The following is a 17,675-nucleotide window of genomic DNA, read 5'->3' on the forward strand; positions in this document are numbered from 1 at the left end:
GCTTTGACAAGAGGCTCTGGACAGAAGTCTACGACACCCCAGGTGCCGGGAGAGGCCAGCACCTGAGGAGGGCCCTGGAGGGGAAGAGACGCACCTCTGGGAAGGGGCTGGGGCTGCTCCTGAGGACCGCACCGCGCCATTGTGTAACAGTCGTGTATGAGCCCAAGACGCTTGGGGGCTGGCCCTTCATTGTGAAATATTCACGGTGGAGTTTTTAAAAGCTGGGGGTTTTGCTCCTGAAGTAACGACGTTCAGCTTAAAACAGTCTACTCTTAATGCTTAACGTGTAAGTGAGTAAATAAGAGCTACTGACAGAATGACCCCAGGGCTGGCGCCTGACCTGGGGCTAGGAGTGTCGGCTCATCTGCTCGCACGCACATCCCGCTTGTTGTGACTTGAATTTCCACGGTTATCCCCTCTGTGCCTCCTTAGTTTTAAATTTTTACCAATATGCTGGGCAATTTTGCTATTATGAACTTTATTTATAGGACATTGTGGTTAACGTACTCTTTTCTCACTCAACGTTATATTAATAAGATGTTTCTATGTTGTGGGTGGTTCTCTTCATTGCTGTGTAATATTCCTCAGGGTGATTATACCATATTTTCTCTCTCTTGTTTGGTAGGCTTTGGGGTTGGGTTTAGATTTCTTGCTGTTGAAACAAAGCTTCTGTGTCTTTCACATCTCCTGGTGTAGAGTTTTCCCTCAATTTACAATTATCAAGCCGTACAGTTGCTAGGACACAGTTTATATGAAGGGGGTCAGCTCGACAAACGACTAAACTGCCCTCAGAGTGCTTGTACCCGTTTACACGCCCTCCAGCAGTTTAGAACAAACCCTGTCTGTCCACATTCTCACCAGTATGGGCTTTTAGACTTCAGAAGTTTTGCCAACTGAATGTGTCTCACTGTACTGCTGATTAGCATTTCGCACTTCACTGACAGAGGGAATGTTGTTTTCTACTGTGACACTCCTACTTATGTGTCTTACCTGTTGGGTTGATTCTATACGTTTATGTGTGTGTATACATAGACACTATACATAACATGTATGTGTATATACATATATGTGTAGATAACATACATACATAAGTGAAAGTCACTTAGTCACGTCTGACTCTTTGTGACACCATGGATTCTACAGCCCATGGAATTCTCCAGGCCAGAATACTGGAGTGGGTAGCCTTCCCCTTCTCAAGGGGATCTTCCCAACCCAGGGATCGAACCCAGGTCTCCCGTATTGAAGACAGATTCTTTACCATATGAGCCACAAGGGAAGCCCAACTTTCTTAAGGCCAAGGAATTTAACTTCCTAATTTTTAACTAGTCATCTTGTCCATTTTTTCCTTTTATATTTAGTTGTTTTTGTGGAATCTTTCCCTGCCTTAAGGCCAAAAAGATAGTTAACCTACATTTCCTACACAAAACTACATAGTCAAAAAAAAAAACGCATTTAAGTCCTTAATACATCTGGAACTAATTGTTGGGTATGGTGAGAAGTGGAGAAACAATGTAATATTTTCTGAGTACCTAACCATTTTATTCCAGTTGTCAAGAAGATTTTCTCTGTTTTCTTACAGAAGTTTATAGTTTTAACTTTTACACTTATGTCTATAATTCATTTCATATATATAAAAATTATCATTTTGATGCTATTGTATATAGCATTGTTCCATTTCACTTTCCAAGTCTCCCCTGCTACAGTATGAAAATATAATTGTTTCTGTGTATTGACCCTGTATCCTGTAACCTGCTTGAATTCACTTATTAGTTCTGTTGCTTCTATTGTAGAATTTCTTAGGATTTTCTGTGTGCACGATCGTGTCATCTTTACTACTTGCCCGATAGACGTGCTGTCTTCCTTTTCTCGCCTCTGTGTGGCCTAGGATCTCCAGGACAGTGGCGGAAGGCCCTGGTGAACGGACACCTTTGCCTGTCTGCTGATGACGGCAGGGACTCTTTCACCCGTAAGCACTTTGTTAGCTGTTGATCTTTTTCATGGATGCCCTTTGATCGGGTTAAATAAATTTCCTTCTACTCTTTAGTTTGTTAAGAATTTTAAAAATAATAGTTGAATTTTGTCAAATGACTTTTTCTGCATCTATTAAGACAATCATATGGTTTTCTCCTTTATTTTCTACTATGGTGAATTAGATTTACTGATTTTCAAAGGTTAAACTGTTCTTGACATAAATCCCTCTAGGTCAGGCTGTATTAGCCTTCTGATGTAATACTGGGTTGGATCTTAGTAACGTCTTGTTAGGATTCTGTGCTTTGCACATGAAGAATGTTGTTGGCCTGTACCTTCATTTGTGCAGCGTCTCTGGTTTCGGCACAAAGGCGATATTGGCCTCGTGAGATGAGCTGAAGAGGATCCCTTCCTCCTACACTCTCTGAAAGAGCCGTGTGGATGGTGCTGTTATTCCTTCTGAAGGGTTTGACAGAACTCAGAGAAGCGTCTGGTCCTGCCGTTTACTTTGCAGGGAGGTTTTTAGCCATGAGTTAAATCTCCGTAATAGACACGAGGCTCTTCATATTCTCCACTTATTCTGGTGTCAGTTGTATCATTAGCATCTTTCTTCACTTGTTCTACATTGTGAGATATATTGGCCTGAAGTTGTTCCCAGTATCTCCTTGCCCTTTAAATGCTCGTATAGTCTTAAGTGATATCTCTTTTTATTTTGATATTGCTAATTTTTATTTTTTCCCTTGATCAGTCTAGCTAGAGGCTTATTATTTTTATTGATCCTTTCAAGGAATCAGTTTTTGGTTTCATCTGCACATGTCTTTTTTATAATTAATTATAAAAAATATGTCATTTAATCATTTATTGTTGATTCATAAAAATGCAATGGATTTTGTTATAACCTATATTCACCAAACATATTACATTTCCTATCATTTATAGAGTTTTCTTTTGGTTGAGAGACAACCGTATTGGCTGTAAACACTGATGTTTCTCCTCCGTCCTTTAGTGTTTTCATGACTTTGCTTTCTTCTTCTTACTTTATTGCATAGGCTATTACTGACAATGTACTGTTGACTAGACTTGGTGATAATGGGCACCCTTATTTTGTTCTGAATTTTAAGGGGAATGTTTCTCCACTTAGGATAATGTCTATTCTAGGTTAGATGAGACCCATCATAAAACTGCCTCAGAAGCTAATTTCCTTCCTCCTCGTTGGTAGCTAGGCACGTCTGAGTCAGTTCGGCGGAAGAGCAGCTTTTCAGTTCCAGATCCTCCTCCTGTATAATGAGGGTCAGGGAACACTGGTCCACAGCTTCCTCTCCTTTTTGTTTTTGGCCTCACCATGCAGCAGGCAGAACTCCCTTGACCAGGGCCTGAACCTGTGCCCTCTGCAGTGGAAGCACGGAGCCTTAACCATGACCGCCAGGGCAATCCCATAGCCCTCTTAACGCAACCTGTCCTCATTCCTCTAAATATGTGGCGTGTAACTGGTGAGGTTCAGTGGAATTGTGTGTTCAGCCTAGCTTATGCCTGGTCTAAGCACATCTCCCTGTGGGCTAATGAACACCTGGGGGGCTCTGTGGGCTCTGCTATTTCTCTTTTATAAGTTTTCCCTCCAATAAGTCCTGTATTATACCATGTGGTACTAGAAAGGTGTGTGTGTATCATATTTTTATCTGGATAAGGAGTGCTTTTAAAATTCTTACTTGGTAGGAATTTGTTACTTGAATAGGTATGAATTTTGTCAAATGCTTATTATACATTCATTGAAATTCTTATATGACTTTTCTCTTTTAGTTGGTTAGCAAATTTTTCTAATATCAACTATTTTTACAACAACCCAACTTAAGAATGCTGTGTGTGCTCAGTCGTGTCTGACTCTGTGGCCCCAGGGACTGTCACCCACCAGGCTCCTCTGTCCATGGAATTTTCCAGGAAAGAATACAGGAGTGGGTTGCCACTTCCTACTCTAGGGGATCTTCCTGACCCAGGAATCAAACCCACGTCTCTTGGGTCTCCTTCATTGGCAGGCTGCTGCTTTATCACTGGCATCACCTGGGAAGCCCCATTATGGTATATGTAGTCTTTACAGACCATCAGATTTCTGCATCTGTTTTCACGTTTAATGGAGCCATAACTTTACTCTGTCCACCTGTCCATGTCTGGTGCTGGTTTAAGGTTGTCCTGACCTTGAAGAGTGGGTGGCACACACACTTTCTGCTCCCCAGGAGGGCCTGTGTAGCACTGCAGCAGGCTGCTTCTTGGCGGTTTGGTGGGATTGATCCATGGACTTGTTTGGGCCTGGTGCTTCCTTGTGAGAAAACTTTGCATCCTCAGCTCTCTAATGAGTTAAGAGGTACGATTTTATGGGCTCTCTGGAGCTTCCTTGATGTCACAGTGAGTGTGATGGTGTTTTCTAACTGTCCACACCCTAACTGAATGGGTCGCTTCACTATCTTTAAAATGCCGTTTTATTACCTCACTCCTGACGTCTCTATAAGAAGTCTGGTGCCAATCTGATTCTTGTTCCCTTGTGGCTTCTTGTCCCTTTTTCTAAGGATCTTTTCCTCCTGATTTTCTTACATTTTATTATACTGTGTCTCGTGTCTCTCTCCTCCTGTTTGACATTCTGCAGGCCCTTTCAATCTCTGCTCATTTATCAGCTATTCCGGGAGTTTAGCTCCATAGTTGTTGCAACATTCCAGCCTATTTTAATTTGTGTCACTCTTGGGGGCCTGTTGCCTCAGTGTCAGCACTTACTCCCTCCTCAGAGCCCACGCCTCCTTTCTAATCTGTGAGTGTTTCCCTTCGTCTCTCTGGCACAGCTCCTTACACTGGCCTTTCAGCTCATTAGCTTCGTCTTTGTTCCCATTTACAAGTTGCATCTGCCACTCCTACTGTTACAGTTTTTCGAGCATCTTATTTCTGCCTCTTTTGAACATCACTTTTTGATTCTATTTTTACGGCCAGCGTCATGTTTCCTTTTGTGTCTTTGTCCTGCGTTTATGTTCTTCCTCATCTTCTACGTCTCTGCTCCCAGGAGTATATGTTGTCTGGGCTCTATCAGTGTCTCTGAGGTGCCGCATTTCTCGAGCGTCCTGGTATCCTGGCTTGTGAGCTCACGTTCCTTGGCAGTTCCCACTCCTCCTCATGGCATGTTGAGGAGAAGCAACACTGGGCCCGGGGTGGCCTCCTAGACAGTGACCACTAGCCCTGGGGGGCTTGGAAGGACATGCGTAAAGGAGCAGGCTCGAGGCCAGGTGACCGCACCTGTGTTCTGACGCTCCACCTGAGAGGGCCGCCCAGGCCCGACACCTTGCAGGGCATCTGGGAGGGGGCGGTGTGCTCTGCGCCTCCCTTCTCTGGATGCTGTCCTGTCCCTAAACTAGTCTGCTGAAAGCTCTTTGCTTTCTGAGACCGTGTTACCATTACACAGATGGTCTGAACAGTTTGGAATGTTCCGTTTCGCTTAACACACCGCTGGTGGTGCTGTCTGTAGCACCCTGTCTCCAGGTGCCTGGCTCAAGGCAGGCCTTGCCTGCAGGGCAACACCCCTTAAAAGCTTGTGGGGGCTCGTGGGTGCCTTGTTCAAATGCAGGGTCTGATCCCGCAGGCCTGGGCAGGCCTGGGAGCAGGAGTGGGACCTAAGCCCTGATCTGCCTCTGCAGGGCTCTGCCTTTGGGCTGCCTCCTGGCCTCAGCGGCTTCCTCTGCAGAGCGGGCTTGTGGGTGTTAGACCTCATGCTTTGGGCTGCTCTGAGGACCGGAAGCCCTTAGAGAAGGGTCCGGAGTGGAGGGGACCGGTCATCACCACCATCAGCACCAGGTTTTGCCCTCACTTGGCACAGAGGAGACAGAGCCCAGGGTCAGAACTGCGGCTCAGTGCTTTCCTGCTCAGCCCAGGGGAGCGGGGCGTGGCCCAGGGGAGCGGGGCGTGGCCCAAGGGAGCGGGGCGTGGCTCCCCCCCCCCCCCGCCCCCCCTGCAGAGGGCCCCGGTCACCGTGGCACTGGGGGGGCTCGCTCCAGACGCCCTGTGGCTGGCACACCCGGACATGGCTGGAGGCGCTTGGGCTGTAGCCTCGGTCACACAAGTACAGGGCCACCGAGCCCAGTCGGGTGCCGTTGAATCGCAGGGTGGCATGCTGCACCTCGCCGGGGGGCCCGCAGTCTACCTCTGCAAGGACAGGGCAGCCCTGTACTGCGCTGCTAGCCCCTGCCTGGCCTCCCGCTGCTCTGACCCGGGCCCCTTGCTCCCTGTGCAGCCTGTCCCAGGGTGACAGAACCGGCCCCCAGAGCAGGCTGCTCAGAGGTTTCCTTCTTCCCCTCCCTCCCCAGTCCCCTGCTGGGCCCTGCACTGCCCCATCCTGGCCTGCTCACCTGCCTGGCACCGGCGTCCTGTGTACCCTGCTTGGCAGTGGCAGGAGAAGTCTGTGCCTAGGTCCTCGCAGGTGCCCCCATTCATGCACGGGCTCCGGAAGCAGGGCGAGGGGGCTGCAAGGGCGCGGGAACCCCATTGGCCATCACTGTCCCCACTGAGGCCTCTGGGGGCAGGGGCATCCTGCCTCTCGCACCAGCTGTGCCTCGGGGCCACGGGGCTATGGAGAGCCCCCCTTACCTATCTCACAGTGCCGCCCCGAGAAGCCCGGGGGGCAGTCACACTTGTATTTGCCGATGTAGTGGAAGCAGGTGCCGCCATTGTGACAGGGACCCGAGGCGCATGAGTCTGGCTTCCCTGGAAGCAGAGGCACCCATTGGGTAGGGCCGGGGATCGCGTGCACCCCCCTCCGGTCCCTCCCCTCGTCCCTCCACACCCTCATCAGGGGCGGTAGGGGGCTTGTGGGGTGCTCCTGACGAGCAGACGCAGGGAGCAGGGCAGGGGTCCCAGGCCGGCCCCTCCCCACCCTCCCCAGGCTGGCCCGCCCGCTGGGCTCGCACCAATCTCGCAGTGCCTGCCAGTGAAGCGGTAGGGGCAGTCGCAGTGGTACTCGCCGCCCGCCTCCTTACACGTGCCTCCGTTCCTGCAAGGCCCAGAGCTGCACAGGCGCGGCCGGGCTGCCAGGGACAGACAGACAGAGAGGCTGGTTAGCTGGGTCCAGCCTCCTGGCCCAGAGTGCCCGCAGGCCAGGGCTGCTGGTCAGCAGAGCCCCTGAGGCTGCTGCCCAGGGCCGAGCTCACCAGGTGCTCCCCACTTGGCTTGGGGGCCCTGTGCCCGCCGCCCCACCCCTGCACCCACTGCCCCGGCCCCCTGCGCCTGAGTCCCACCCCTGCACCCGCCACCCTCCACCCCCCTGCCCTGCCCGGGCTCTGCTGGGGAAGCACTGGAGAGCTGCCCACTGCCGCCTTCCTGCTGAGTGGGGAGCCGCGGCACTCCCACTCAGATCTGCGTGTTCCTGTGCCTGCACTGAGGGCCTTCCCTGGCCTGAGGGGTGGATGTCCCACCTTCACAGCTCAGCCAGCAGTGTAGACCCTCGGCCTGCTTGACGATCTTGGGGGGGATGTGAGGCAGGAGGGGCCTCCCTCCCATGCCCTGTGGGGCCTCACAGAACGCTTGTCCAGGTTCCGGCCACCACCCCCGCCCCGCCATGTCCCTCTGCCCCCTCTTGGGGACGCCTTGGCCAAGTGTGCAGGACCTTGGTGGCTCTGCACAGAATCAGCCTGCTCTCTGGAAAGCCCTCCCCCGCAGGGGTGTGGAGGCCGTGGGCTCTGTGGTCAGACCCCCGGGGGCCCAGTCTCAGGGCCCCGTGGGAGTGGCAGAGGCAGGGGTTCAGGTTTCAGCTCTCTGGACACGTGAGGCAGCAAGAGGGCTGGACGGGGCCCAGGTGCCAAGCCCGGGAGGACAGACGTGGGCATAGGGGCCAGGCAGCCAGCACCCTGGGCCCTGACCAGAGGATGCCTGGGTCACTGAAAACAGTCCTGAGTGCTGCTTCTCCTGCTGGAGGGACTGCTGGGCAGGCAGGGCGCGCGCAGTGACGCCCGCAGCGTATCTGCGTAGGAGCGCTTACGTTCCTACGTGGCTAAGTGTTGTAAAACGTCGACATTCTCCAACTGCATTACGTTTATAAAGTCGACTCAGTGGACGTGAATCTGACCAACTCCAGGAGATGGTGAAGGACGGAAGCCTGGCGTGCTGCCGGCCATGGGGTCACAGAGAGTTGGACAGAACTAGCGAGTGGACAACACTGAGTTTTTTTGTAAATCGGTGATTCTAAATCCCACTGGAAACACAGTGAGCAGGAGGGGAGTGCACTGTGCGGAGAGCGCTGCCACGGGCGGGAGGCGCCCCGCCCCGCCCCCCGTAACTGTGCGGAGAGCGCTGTGGCGGCGGGAGGCGGGAGGCGCCCCTGCCGTGCCCACCTTTCTCGCAGTGGCGGCCGTGGAAGCCCCGCGGGCACTCGCACGTGTAGGAGTCTTCGTGCGCGTCACAGGAACCTCCATTGAAGCAGGGGTCGGAGTCACACGGCGACGGCAGCGCTGTGGGGCAGAGGACGGTCACCCTGACGTCCTGGCCAGAACCGATGCCAGGCTTGAGTCCTCATGCTGGCTCGGAGGCCCCCCTAGAATCTCTTCTATCACATTTTTGAATTTTCCAGATTTTGCCTTTGCTCTTCCGTGAGCTGGGACTGAGTTGGGACTGAGCTGGGCTCCACAGGAGTCCTGGTATCAGGACCACCTGGTAGCACGTCACCACCGTCACACGTGACGACTCTCTACCCGGCTCACTCGGTGTCTGCACTGACACATATGCCGGCAGACATGCTTCTCCGCGGGCGCTTGTCAGGCGGCCATGTCCCAGCAGCTGAGCTGGAAGGTGCCGAGTGGCGCTCACACGTGGCTGCAGCGGCTGGAGCAGGGCACATGGCCAGGCTGCCCACCCCCAGGTCCCCTCGCTGCCTCCTCCTGCTGCCCCCAGGGCCTCCCAGCACCTCCCCCGCCAGCTTCCAGGCAGGCCCACTCACAGTGGCTGACGTTGTGGTCGGCGTGGCAGACGCACAGGTAGCTCCCGCCGTACTCCATGCAGTAGCCGCCGTCGGGGCACTGCGTGTTCATGTTGCAGGGCGTGGCCGTGACCTCTGCACACGAGGGGGAGGCCCAGGGACCGCGTGACCCCGGGGGTGACCAGGCTGGGGTGCCCCCCACACCCGGGGCTCACCGTGCTTTCAGGGATTCTCAGGGCAGGGCAGGACGGGAGCCCCGTCCCAACCCTGGGCACTTACCAAATTCGCAGAGGAGCCCAAAGAAGCCCGGTGGGCACTGGCAGAGGGTGCTGTTGGCCCCCAGGCACCTGCCACCATTGCGGCACTCACAGCTGCTGGGGGTTCCTGCCACAGACGGAGGGGAGAGAGGCCTCAGTACGGGGCCGCCCTCCTGACCACTGTCCCATAAAACCGGCTGTGCAGCCCCTCTCCCCACTCCCAGATCCTCTCCATGGGTATCCACATGCACACCCCATGGGGCCCCCACCCCGGCGGCCCGGCCCACACGCACTTTCCCTGCAGTTGAGGCCCATGAAGCCTTCAGGGCATTCGCACACGTAGCCCTGATCTGCATCCACACAGGTGCCTCCATTCTGGCAAGGGCCCGAGAGGCAGGCGTCGGGCACTGGGTGGTGTCCTGCAAGAAAAGCAGTGGTCACCCAAGGCCTGGCAGCGGGCCTGGGCAGGGAGTGGGTTAACAGGGCCTTGGGCCAGAGAGGAGGCACGTTAACCTCTGTTGTTTGTGCCAAGTGCCTGGAGACTGGCCCCCAGCAGCCCTCAGCCCCGAACCCCTTCTCTGGAGCAGAAGCAGCATCTGGAGTGCAGAGGGGCCGATGGTGCACCGAGGGCCTGGCTGAGGCCAGAGGCTCCAAGTGGTGCTCACCAAGCACCTCTGTTACTGAAATGCTAGGGGTTTTCCAGGTATCTGTCTCCTGTTGATTTCTAGTTTAATTTTGCTGCGATCAGAGAACACAGTCCTTTTCAGTTTATTGAGCTTCATTTTATGGCCAGTGGGGTCGTCTGTCATGGTGGAGGCTTGCAGGCCCTGGAAGGAATGTGGGTCTCTGTGAATATCAGTCAGGCTGGGTCAGCCAGCAGTGCCTCCACGTCCCTGCGTCCTGGCTGGTCTCCATACTCGTGTCCTCTGCGCTGCCAAGAGGCCATCTGAAAAGCATCTCTGTTTAGCCTTAATTTCTGAAAGACAGTGTTTGTGGTGTACAGCCCTAGTGTTACAGCTTACTTCTTCCAGGGCTTCACGGGTGTCGTCCCACTGTCGTCCAGCCTGCACGGACTCGGAGGACGAGGCTGCTGGCACGCTTTAGTCTGTCTTTTCTCTCTGGCTGCTTTAAGATTTTCCCTCTGTCGTTGTTACTCAGCCGCTCAGTCGGGTCTGGCTCTCTGTGACTCCACGGACTGCAGCGCACCAGGCTTCCTTTGCCATCTCCGGGAGCTTGCTCAAACTCATGTTCACTGAGTCGGTGATGCCATCCAACCATCCCCTCCTCTGTTGTCCCCTTCTCCTGCCTTCAATCTTTCCCAGCATCAGGGTCTTTTCTGATGAGTGAGGTCTTCATATCAGGTGCCCAAAGTAGTGGAGCTTCAGCTTCAGCATCAGTCCTTCCAGTGAATATTCATGCTTGCTTTCCCCTAGGATTGACTGGTTTGATCTCCTTTCAGTCCAAGGGACTCTCAAGAGTCTTCTCCAATATCACAGTTTGAAAGCATCAGTTCTTTGGTACTCAGCTTTCTTTATGGTCTAACTCTCACATTCATACATGACTACTGGAAAAACCATAGCTTTGACTATGTGGACCTTTGTCAATAAAGTAATGTCTCTGCTTTTTAATATGCTGTCTGTCATAGCTTTTCTTCCAAAGAGCAAGCATCTTTTAATTTTATGGCTGCAATCACCATCTGGAGTGATTTTGGAGCCCAAGAAAATAGTCTGTCACTGTTTCCATTGTTTCTCCATCTATTTGCCATGAAGTGATGGGACCATGATCTTAGTTTTTGAATGTTGTTTTAAGCCAGCTTTTTCACTCTCCTTTTTCACCTTCATCAAGAAGATCTTTAGTTTCTCTCTGCTTTCTGCCATAAGGATGGTATCATCTGCATATCTGAGATTATTGATATTTCTACCAGTAATCTTGATTTCAGTCTGTGATTCATCCAGTCTGGCATTTCACATGATGTACTCTGCATATAAGTTAAATAAACAGGGTGACAATATGCAGGCTTGATGCACTTCTTTCCCAATTTTAAACCAGTCTGTTGTTCCATGTTTGGTTCTAACTTTTGCTTCTTGACCTGCATACAGGTTTCTCAGGAGGCAGGTAAGGTAGTCTACTAGTCCCATCTTTTTAAGAATTTTCCAGTTTGTTGTGATCCATACAATCAAAGGCTTTAGTGTAGTCAATGAAGCAGAAGTAGATGTTTTCATGGAATTCTCTTACTTTTTCTGTGATCTGGCAGATGTTGGCAGTTTGATCTCTGGTTCCTCTGCCTTTTCTAAATCCAGCTTGTGCATCTGGAACTCCTCGGTTCATGTAGTGGTTTTCAGCAATTTGATTTATGTTGGGCTTTGTATGGTTTTCTTCATGTTTTTCTTGACTTTTGGGTTTTCATTTTCATCAGACTTAGAAACTGTTTGGCTGTTGCTTTTTCACACTCTTTCCCTGCACCCCTTCAGCCCATCCTTCCTGCAGGGACTGCAGGGTCACAACTGCTGGGCGCGCGGCGTCCCTGCACAGGCCCCCCCTCACTGCTGCCCTCCGTGTCACTCTCTCTGGGCTGCTTGTCGAATCGTTCCCATTTCTCTCTTCAAGGCCGTTGACCTTTCCTTCTGCAGCGTCTAACCTGCTGTGAACACCGTCCAGTGTTTTTTTTTTAATCCAGATATTATGTTTTTCATCTCTAAAAACTTCTTTAATATATTCTGCTGCTGCTGCTAAGTTGCTTCAGTCGTGTCCGACTCTGTGCGACCCCATAGACGGCAGCCCACCAGGCCCCGCCGTCCCTGGGATTCTCTAGGCAAGAACACTGGAGTGGGTTGCCATTTCCTCCTCCAATGCATGAAAGTGAAAAGTGAAAGTGAAGTCGCTCAGTCGTGTCCGACTCCTAGCGACCCCATGGACTACAGCCTACCAGGCTCCTCCGTCCATGGGATTTTCCAGGCAAGAGTACTGGAGTGGGGTGCCATTGCCTTCTTCCTTAATATCTTCTACTTCTCATTATGTCTTTTCCCTCAACAGTCTTGAACATACGGCACATGCATGTTCATGATGGATGATCAAACATTTATGTTTGCTGATTCTCTGGCCATCTCTGGCCACTATCTCTTTATATCTATTTTACTTCTGGCGGTAAGTCATATACTCTTAACCTTTTGTATGTCTGGTAACTTTTGGGTGGGTATTCTGGGGTCCTGGATTCTGTTACATTCATCTAAAGAGTTTAGGATTTTATTCTGACATATGGTTAAATTCAGTTCAGTTCAGTCAGTCAGTTGTGTCTGAATCTTTGCGAACCAATGGCCTGCAGCATGCTGGGCCTCCCTGTCCATCACCAACTCCCGGAGCTTAATCAGACTCATGTCCATGGAGTTGGTGATGCCATCCAGCCATCTCATCCTCTGTTGTCCCCTTCTCCTCCTGCCTTCAATATTCCCCAGCATCAGGGTCTTTTCCAACGAGTCGGTTCTCACATCAGGTGGCCAAAGCATTGGAGTTTCAGCTTCAGCATCAGTCCTACCAGTGAATATTCAGGACTGATTTTCCTTTAGGATTGACTAGTTAGATTTCCTTGCAGTCCAAGAGGCTCTCAAGAGTCTTCTCCAATACCACAGTTCAAAAGCATCAATTTTTCAGTGCTCAGCCTTCTTTATAGTCCAATTCTCACATCCATACATGACTACTGGAAAAACCATAGCTTTGACTAGACAGAGCTGTCTGGTCCTTTCAAGCTTTCTTTTCAGTTTTCTTGGGGCAGATCAGACCTGCCATTAGCTTAGCACGTATTCATCCCCACCACTAAGGTGATACCACTGGGGACTCTAGTCAGTACTGGCCCTGGGTATGAAGAGCTTGCTCTACTCTGGCTGGTAGGAGTGGGCTTGAGTTTCAGTAACTGACACCACTCCCAGTGGTTCTTCCCCAGCCCAGCAGCTCTCACCCCACCCAGATTCAAGGGGTCTCAGGGCAGCTGTCCAGGGCTCATCTCCTGCTTTCTCCTCTTCCCTCCCCGCCCCCCGCCCCCCCAGCAGCCCTGTCCTTGTTGGTGGCACCAGCACAACCTCCAGGCACTGAACTGGGATCTCTGCTCCTTGACTCAGAGACTCAGAGGAACTGCTGGAGTCTGGAACCCCCTCCCCACCCACAGGGCAGCCTGGCAACGGCTCTGATGCAGCCTTGTGGCAGCTGTGGGTTCCACCCCGCTTCCTTCTCCTCTCCCAGGAATGAAGTTCCTGGCTTTCAGTTGTCCAGTGGCTGAGAACAGGTGTTTCCTGTGCCTGTTCTGGTTTTCTTGTTGAGAGTGACAGGGAGAGTCCCAGAGCGGCTCGTCCTCGTTGGCCGGAAGCAGAAGGCTTGACAGTCTTTAGTCTGGTTTTTGGCCAGCTTCCTCTGTGCCAGCTTCCTCTGTGCCTTGAAGTGTGGCTCCAGAGCTTGTACTGGGGTGGATGTATTAGTGGCTGTTCCTCACAGTTTGCTTTTGTTAGCATTATTCTTTGTACAAAAGTGATTTCTTTGTAAAATCTTCTGAAATCACTTTATCTATTTTCTGACATGAGTTTAGTTAAGTACGCTGATGCTTGGATGCCAGTCGAGGCCGTCCTGTGACATCACGATGATTTTGGGCAGCAGGTGGGGCTGCCACCTGCCCACCCTCTGCACTGTGAGGCCTCGCTGTCCCCTGGGGACACAGCCTGCCCTGCGCGTGGCCTGCTGGCCACAGACCAGTGGAGGGCACAGCGCCCACCTGCATCTTACTTGTAGCAAAACCTCACTTCCTTCTTAAGTTTTTAGACTCAAAGTAAATCTGATGAGTTTGTCTTGAGCACCCCCCAACCCCCAGGGAGATGGGTGCACAGCTATTGTTGGCTCGGGGGTGGAGGCCCTGGGAGGTCAGGGGATGTCAGATGCTGAAGTCGTAATTTATTCTGTGGCTCATAAAATCTAGTTGGTCTTTTAATTGAGTCCTGTTGTCCAGTTGCTCAGTCACGTCTGAGACCTTGTGACCGCATGGCCTACGGCATGCCAGGCTTCCCGTCCTGCACTGTTTCCCAGAGTTTGCTCAGACTCAAGTTGTTTGAATCAGATGCCGTCCAACCATCTCATCATCTGTCATCCCCTTCTCCTCCTGCCTGCAATCTTTCTCGGCATCAGGGTCTTTTCCAATGAGCCGGCTCTTCACCTCCAGTGGCCAAAGTATTGGAGTTTCAGCTTCAGCATCAGTCCTTCCAATGAATATTCAGGACTGATCAGAACTGACTTTAGAATTGACTGGTTGGATCTTCTTGCAGTCCAAGGGACTCAAGAATCTTCTCCAACACCACAGTTCAAAAGCATCAATTCTTTGGCACTCAGCTTTCTTTATAGTCCAACTCTCACATCCATACATGAGTACTGGGAAAACCACAGCTTTTACTATACAGACGTTGGTTGGTAAAGTCTCTGCTTTTAATGTGCTGTCTAGGTTTGTCATAGTTTTTCTTCCAAGGAGCAACCAGCATTTAAAACAACATGCAATAGAACAGAAGTGAGCAGACTTCATCACGTGTGGTGGAGATCAGCCCAAGGTTTGTTTCCTTGCACCGGAGGGCTCTGGGGCAGGAAGAAGGGGCAATAAACAGCCTAGAATCTGCTGAAGGGGCGGGGCCTGGGGACTGTGGCCATCCGCCTGAGAGAGGGGAGCAGACTTCCTGGGCCTCATCCAGCATGTGCACAGCAGAGCCCAGACCAGAGCCCACCTCCAGAGGACGAGGGGGCAGCTGACCCCGTCACCCATGGGGAGCTGCGACACAGCCATTACCTGTCTCACAGCGAGGTCCCTCGAAGGGTTCCGCACACAGGCAGGTGAAGTTCCCCACCAGGTCGACACACGAGCCTCCGTTCAGGCAGGGGTCAGAGCTGCACTCGTCCACGTCTGCGGGTGGCAGAGGTGGGAGCTCGGCTGCACACCAGCCTCTGACCACCCAGCACCCTGCCCCACTGGCACCCCGCCCCGCCCCACAGCCACCAGCCGAGGGCACGCTCACCTGTCTCGCAGGCCGCCCCTGTGTAGCCGGCTGGGCATACGCACGCCGCGGTGCCGCCCTCCGCCCGGCACCAGCCGCCGTTCTGACACTCTCTGTCATCGCACGGAGACTCTGCTGTGAGCGCAGTGTGCACGGCCATGGGGCTCCTGGCTGTGCGGCCCGGTCTCCCTCTGAGCCCCACCCTGCACCGCGGGCTGCACACGGGTGGCCCTGGCAGTCTCCAGGGGGCAGCGGGCCCTGGAGTCCAGGGCCGTCCCCGGCCACTGGCACTGAATGCTCGTCTGAACTGGGTTTATCCCAGCAGATGGCAGGGGCACGGGCATGAAGGGGCCCAACTCCCAGCCTCCTGGGGCGTCCCTGTCTCTGGGACCCTGACCTCACCAGAGCAGGGCTGGGCGCGGGTGGGAGTGGGGAGACTCGAGGCAGCCAGCGCCCACGTCCCTGCTGGACGCTGCCTGGTGCCCCTGCTGGCATGGACTCTGGATGCCGAGGCAGGTCTGGAGACCAGGGAGCTGTTGGGGGCCCGGGCCGCTGCTGCGGGTGTTGCTGTGCTGGCCACGGAGAAGCCAAGGCTCAGGACTGCCGGTGCTGCCCCAAGGCCCCCAGGGCCCTGCTGGCCTGGATACGTGTCTACACACCAGAGTCAGAGACTTGGAAACATGCCCTGTGGCCCTAAGTATCCATTAGAAATGTTTTTCTAGCTGAGACACTGGTGAGGCTGTTACCCGCACCCGTTTGATTTAACAGTGTTGTTTCCAAATAACAGTTCACATCCCTGAAGGTCTGGGGGGAGTGTCTCTGGCTGAGCCGATGGGGGTCAGGGGCCGCCATGCGCTGATCTTAAGGGCTCCATCTCTTGGGCTCCCCTAGCAGCCTCCCGTGGTGAAGCTGGGGGTGTGCACCATCACTCAGCAAACCGCAGTGCGGGCTGCAGCTTGGGAGCAACAGGAGGCTCTTGAGAAAGACCTCAACCCACAGCCAGGCCACGAGAGCCCCAGGGTGGGGAGGAGCAGATTCCACTCCTGCCAGGAGCCCTTGGGGTTGAGGGTTTGGGGGCACAGGTCCTACAGTGAGAGGGTCTGGAAGCAGGCCCTGCCCTGTTCCCAGGCCTCACAGGGCTGAGTGCTGTGCTCAGTGCTCCTGCTGCGCCCCGAGGCCCCTCCTCTGGACTCTGGGCTCCTGCACCTCCCCCACCACCTCTCTGGCCACCCGCCTCTGGGGCAAGGCCCGTGCAGCATGCTGACCTGATGCCCCTGCCCCCCAGGTCTGGCAGGACCGTTCCGGGCGCCCTGTGGCCCCTGGCGCGTGGGGCCGGGTGGGCTCCTCTTACCTGTCTCGCAGGTGGGTCCCCTGAAGCCGGCAGGGCACTGGCAGCTGAAGCTGTTGACGCCGTGTGTGCAGGTCCCACCGTTCTGACACGGGTGGGAAGCGCACTCGTTCACATCTGGAAAATGGGGCAGCTGGAGCCTCAGTGGAGGGACGCCTGGGAGGACGGGGCCCGCCAGGGCTGGGTGGTGCTCACGGCCGTGGAGCTGCTGTGTTTGGCTCCCCCGTGGTGTCCGTGCACGCTGCCCAGGACACGGGGACAGAGACCCTGGGCCGCAGGTTGTGGCCCCTCTGGGGCGGGGCGGGGGTGGGGTTCCTCCTGGGGCTGGTCCCTCCAAGGAGCGGGATATGGGCGTGTCCTGCAGAAGCTCACCCAGGTGGCACGTCCTCCCCGTGAAGCCTGAGAGGCAGGAGCAGGTATAGGAGGGGTTGCCCGTGACGCAGTCGTCGATGCACTTGCCGCCGTTGAGGCAGGGACGCAGGGTCTGGCACACGGAGGCTGCGGACACATGGAGGGCAGAGCGTCAGCCCCGCCCGGGGTCCCTCCTGGGGGAGGTGCTGCGCTGTCCGCAGCTGCCTAGAGAGCAGCCACGGTTTCCCTGGCCTGGGGGGACAGGCAGCTGGCAGAGCTCAGCTTGGGGGACCCCACGCTCTGCAGGAGCAAGACACGGAAACCCACCATTACTAAGCACACTCGGGGACTCCCCTGGCAGTCCAGGCGCTAGCCCTCTGCGCTTTCACTGCTGGGGCGCGGGTTCAGTCCCTGGTCAGAGAACTAAGATTCTGCAAGCTGCATAGCTTGGCCAAAAAAAGAACCCCATGCACACATGGGCAGGTACAGGAGCGTCCCAGGATTTCTGCTCTCCCAATACTAGGAGGGACCCAGGGACAGCTGGCTGGCGTTCAGAGATGGGGGGACGTTCCTGGAAGGGCCCTCTGGTCCCGAGAGCCACCGAGGGTGTGGGTGTCTCCGAGGCCCGCCCCTCCCCGCTGGCCATTCTCCAGCTGCCCGGGCACTCAGGCGATGGGGGGCTCGGCTGCCCTGTGGCAGTTGCTGGCTGGCTGCCTGAGCTGATTCTGGGCCGGCCCTTCTGCCCGGTGTGGATGCTTGGCCTCTCAGGGGTAGATGCCCCGCCTCTCAGGGGTGGGTGCCCC

General features: G+C 54.2%; 1 protein-coding gene across 19 annotated transcripts in view; it reads right to left on the reverse strand.

Moving 5' to 3' along the window:
• The window catches only part of SNED1 (sushi, nidogen and EGF like domains 1), a 75,173-nt gene that overhangs the window by 24,970 nt on the left and 32,528 nt on the right, over window positions 1–17,675 (reverse strand). For 16 of the 19 annotated variants that reach the window (XR_015154506.1, XR_015154507.1, XR_015154474.1 and 13 more), the window contains 12 exons: window positions 16,894–17,019; window positions 16,525–16,638; window positions 15,195–15,308; window positions 14,969–15,082; window positions 9,453–9,578; window positions 9,182–9,286; window positions 8,924–9,037; window positions 8,322–8,438; window positions 6,903–7,019; window positions 6,583–6,699; window positions 6,345–6,458; window positions 5,968–6,141 (listed from right to left, as the gene is read on the reverse strand). Coding sequence is in view for 10 of the 19 variants with exons in the window: in XM_086374681.1 (XP_086230807.1) it covers window positions 5,968–6,141; window positions 6,345–6,458; window positions 6,583–6,699; window positions 6,903–7,019; window positions 8,322–8,438; window positions 8,924–9,037; window positions 9,182–9,286; window positions 9,453–9,578; window positions 14,969–15,082; window positions 15,195–15,308; window positions 16,525–16,638; window positions 16,894–17,019 (1,452 nt within the window). In the remaining 9 variants the exon portion in view is untranslated. The remainder of the gene's footprint in view (window positions 1–5,967; window positions 6,142–6,344; window positions 6,459–6,582; window positions 6,700–6,902; window positions 7,020–8,321; window positions 8,439–8,923; window positions 9,038–9,181; window positions 9,287–9,452; window positions 9,579–14,968; window positions 15,083–15,194; window positions 15,309–16,524; window positions 16,639–16,893; window positions 17,020–17,675) is intronic. The other 3 variants (XM_086374655.1, XM_086374649.1, XM_086374641.1) reach the window with 2 other exon arrangements.

Source organism: Bos grunniens, chromosome 3 (assembly GCF_055505025.1).
Source record: "Bos grunniens cultivar Pamir isolate PY7600 chromosome 3, Bosgru_T2T1.0, whole genome shotgun sequence".
Classification (NCBI taxonomy): domain Eukaryota; kingdom Metazoa; phylum Chordata; class Mammalia; order Artiodactyla; family Bovidae; genus Bos; species Bos grunniens.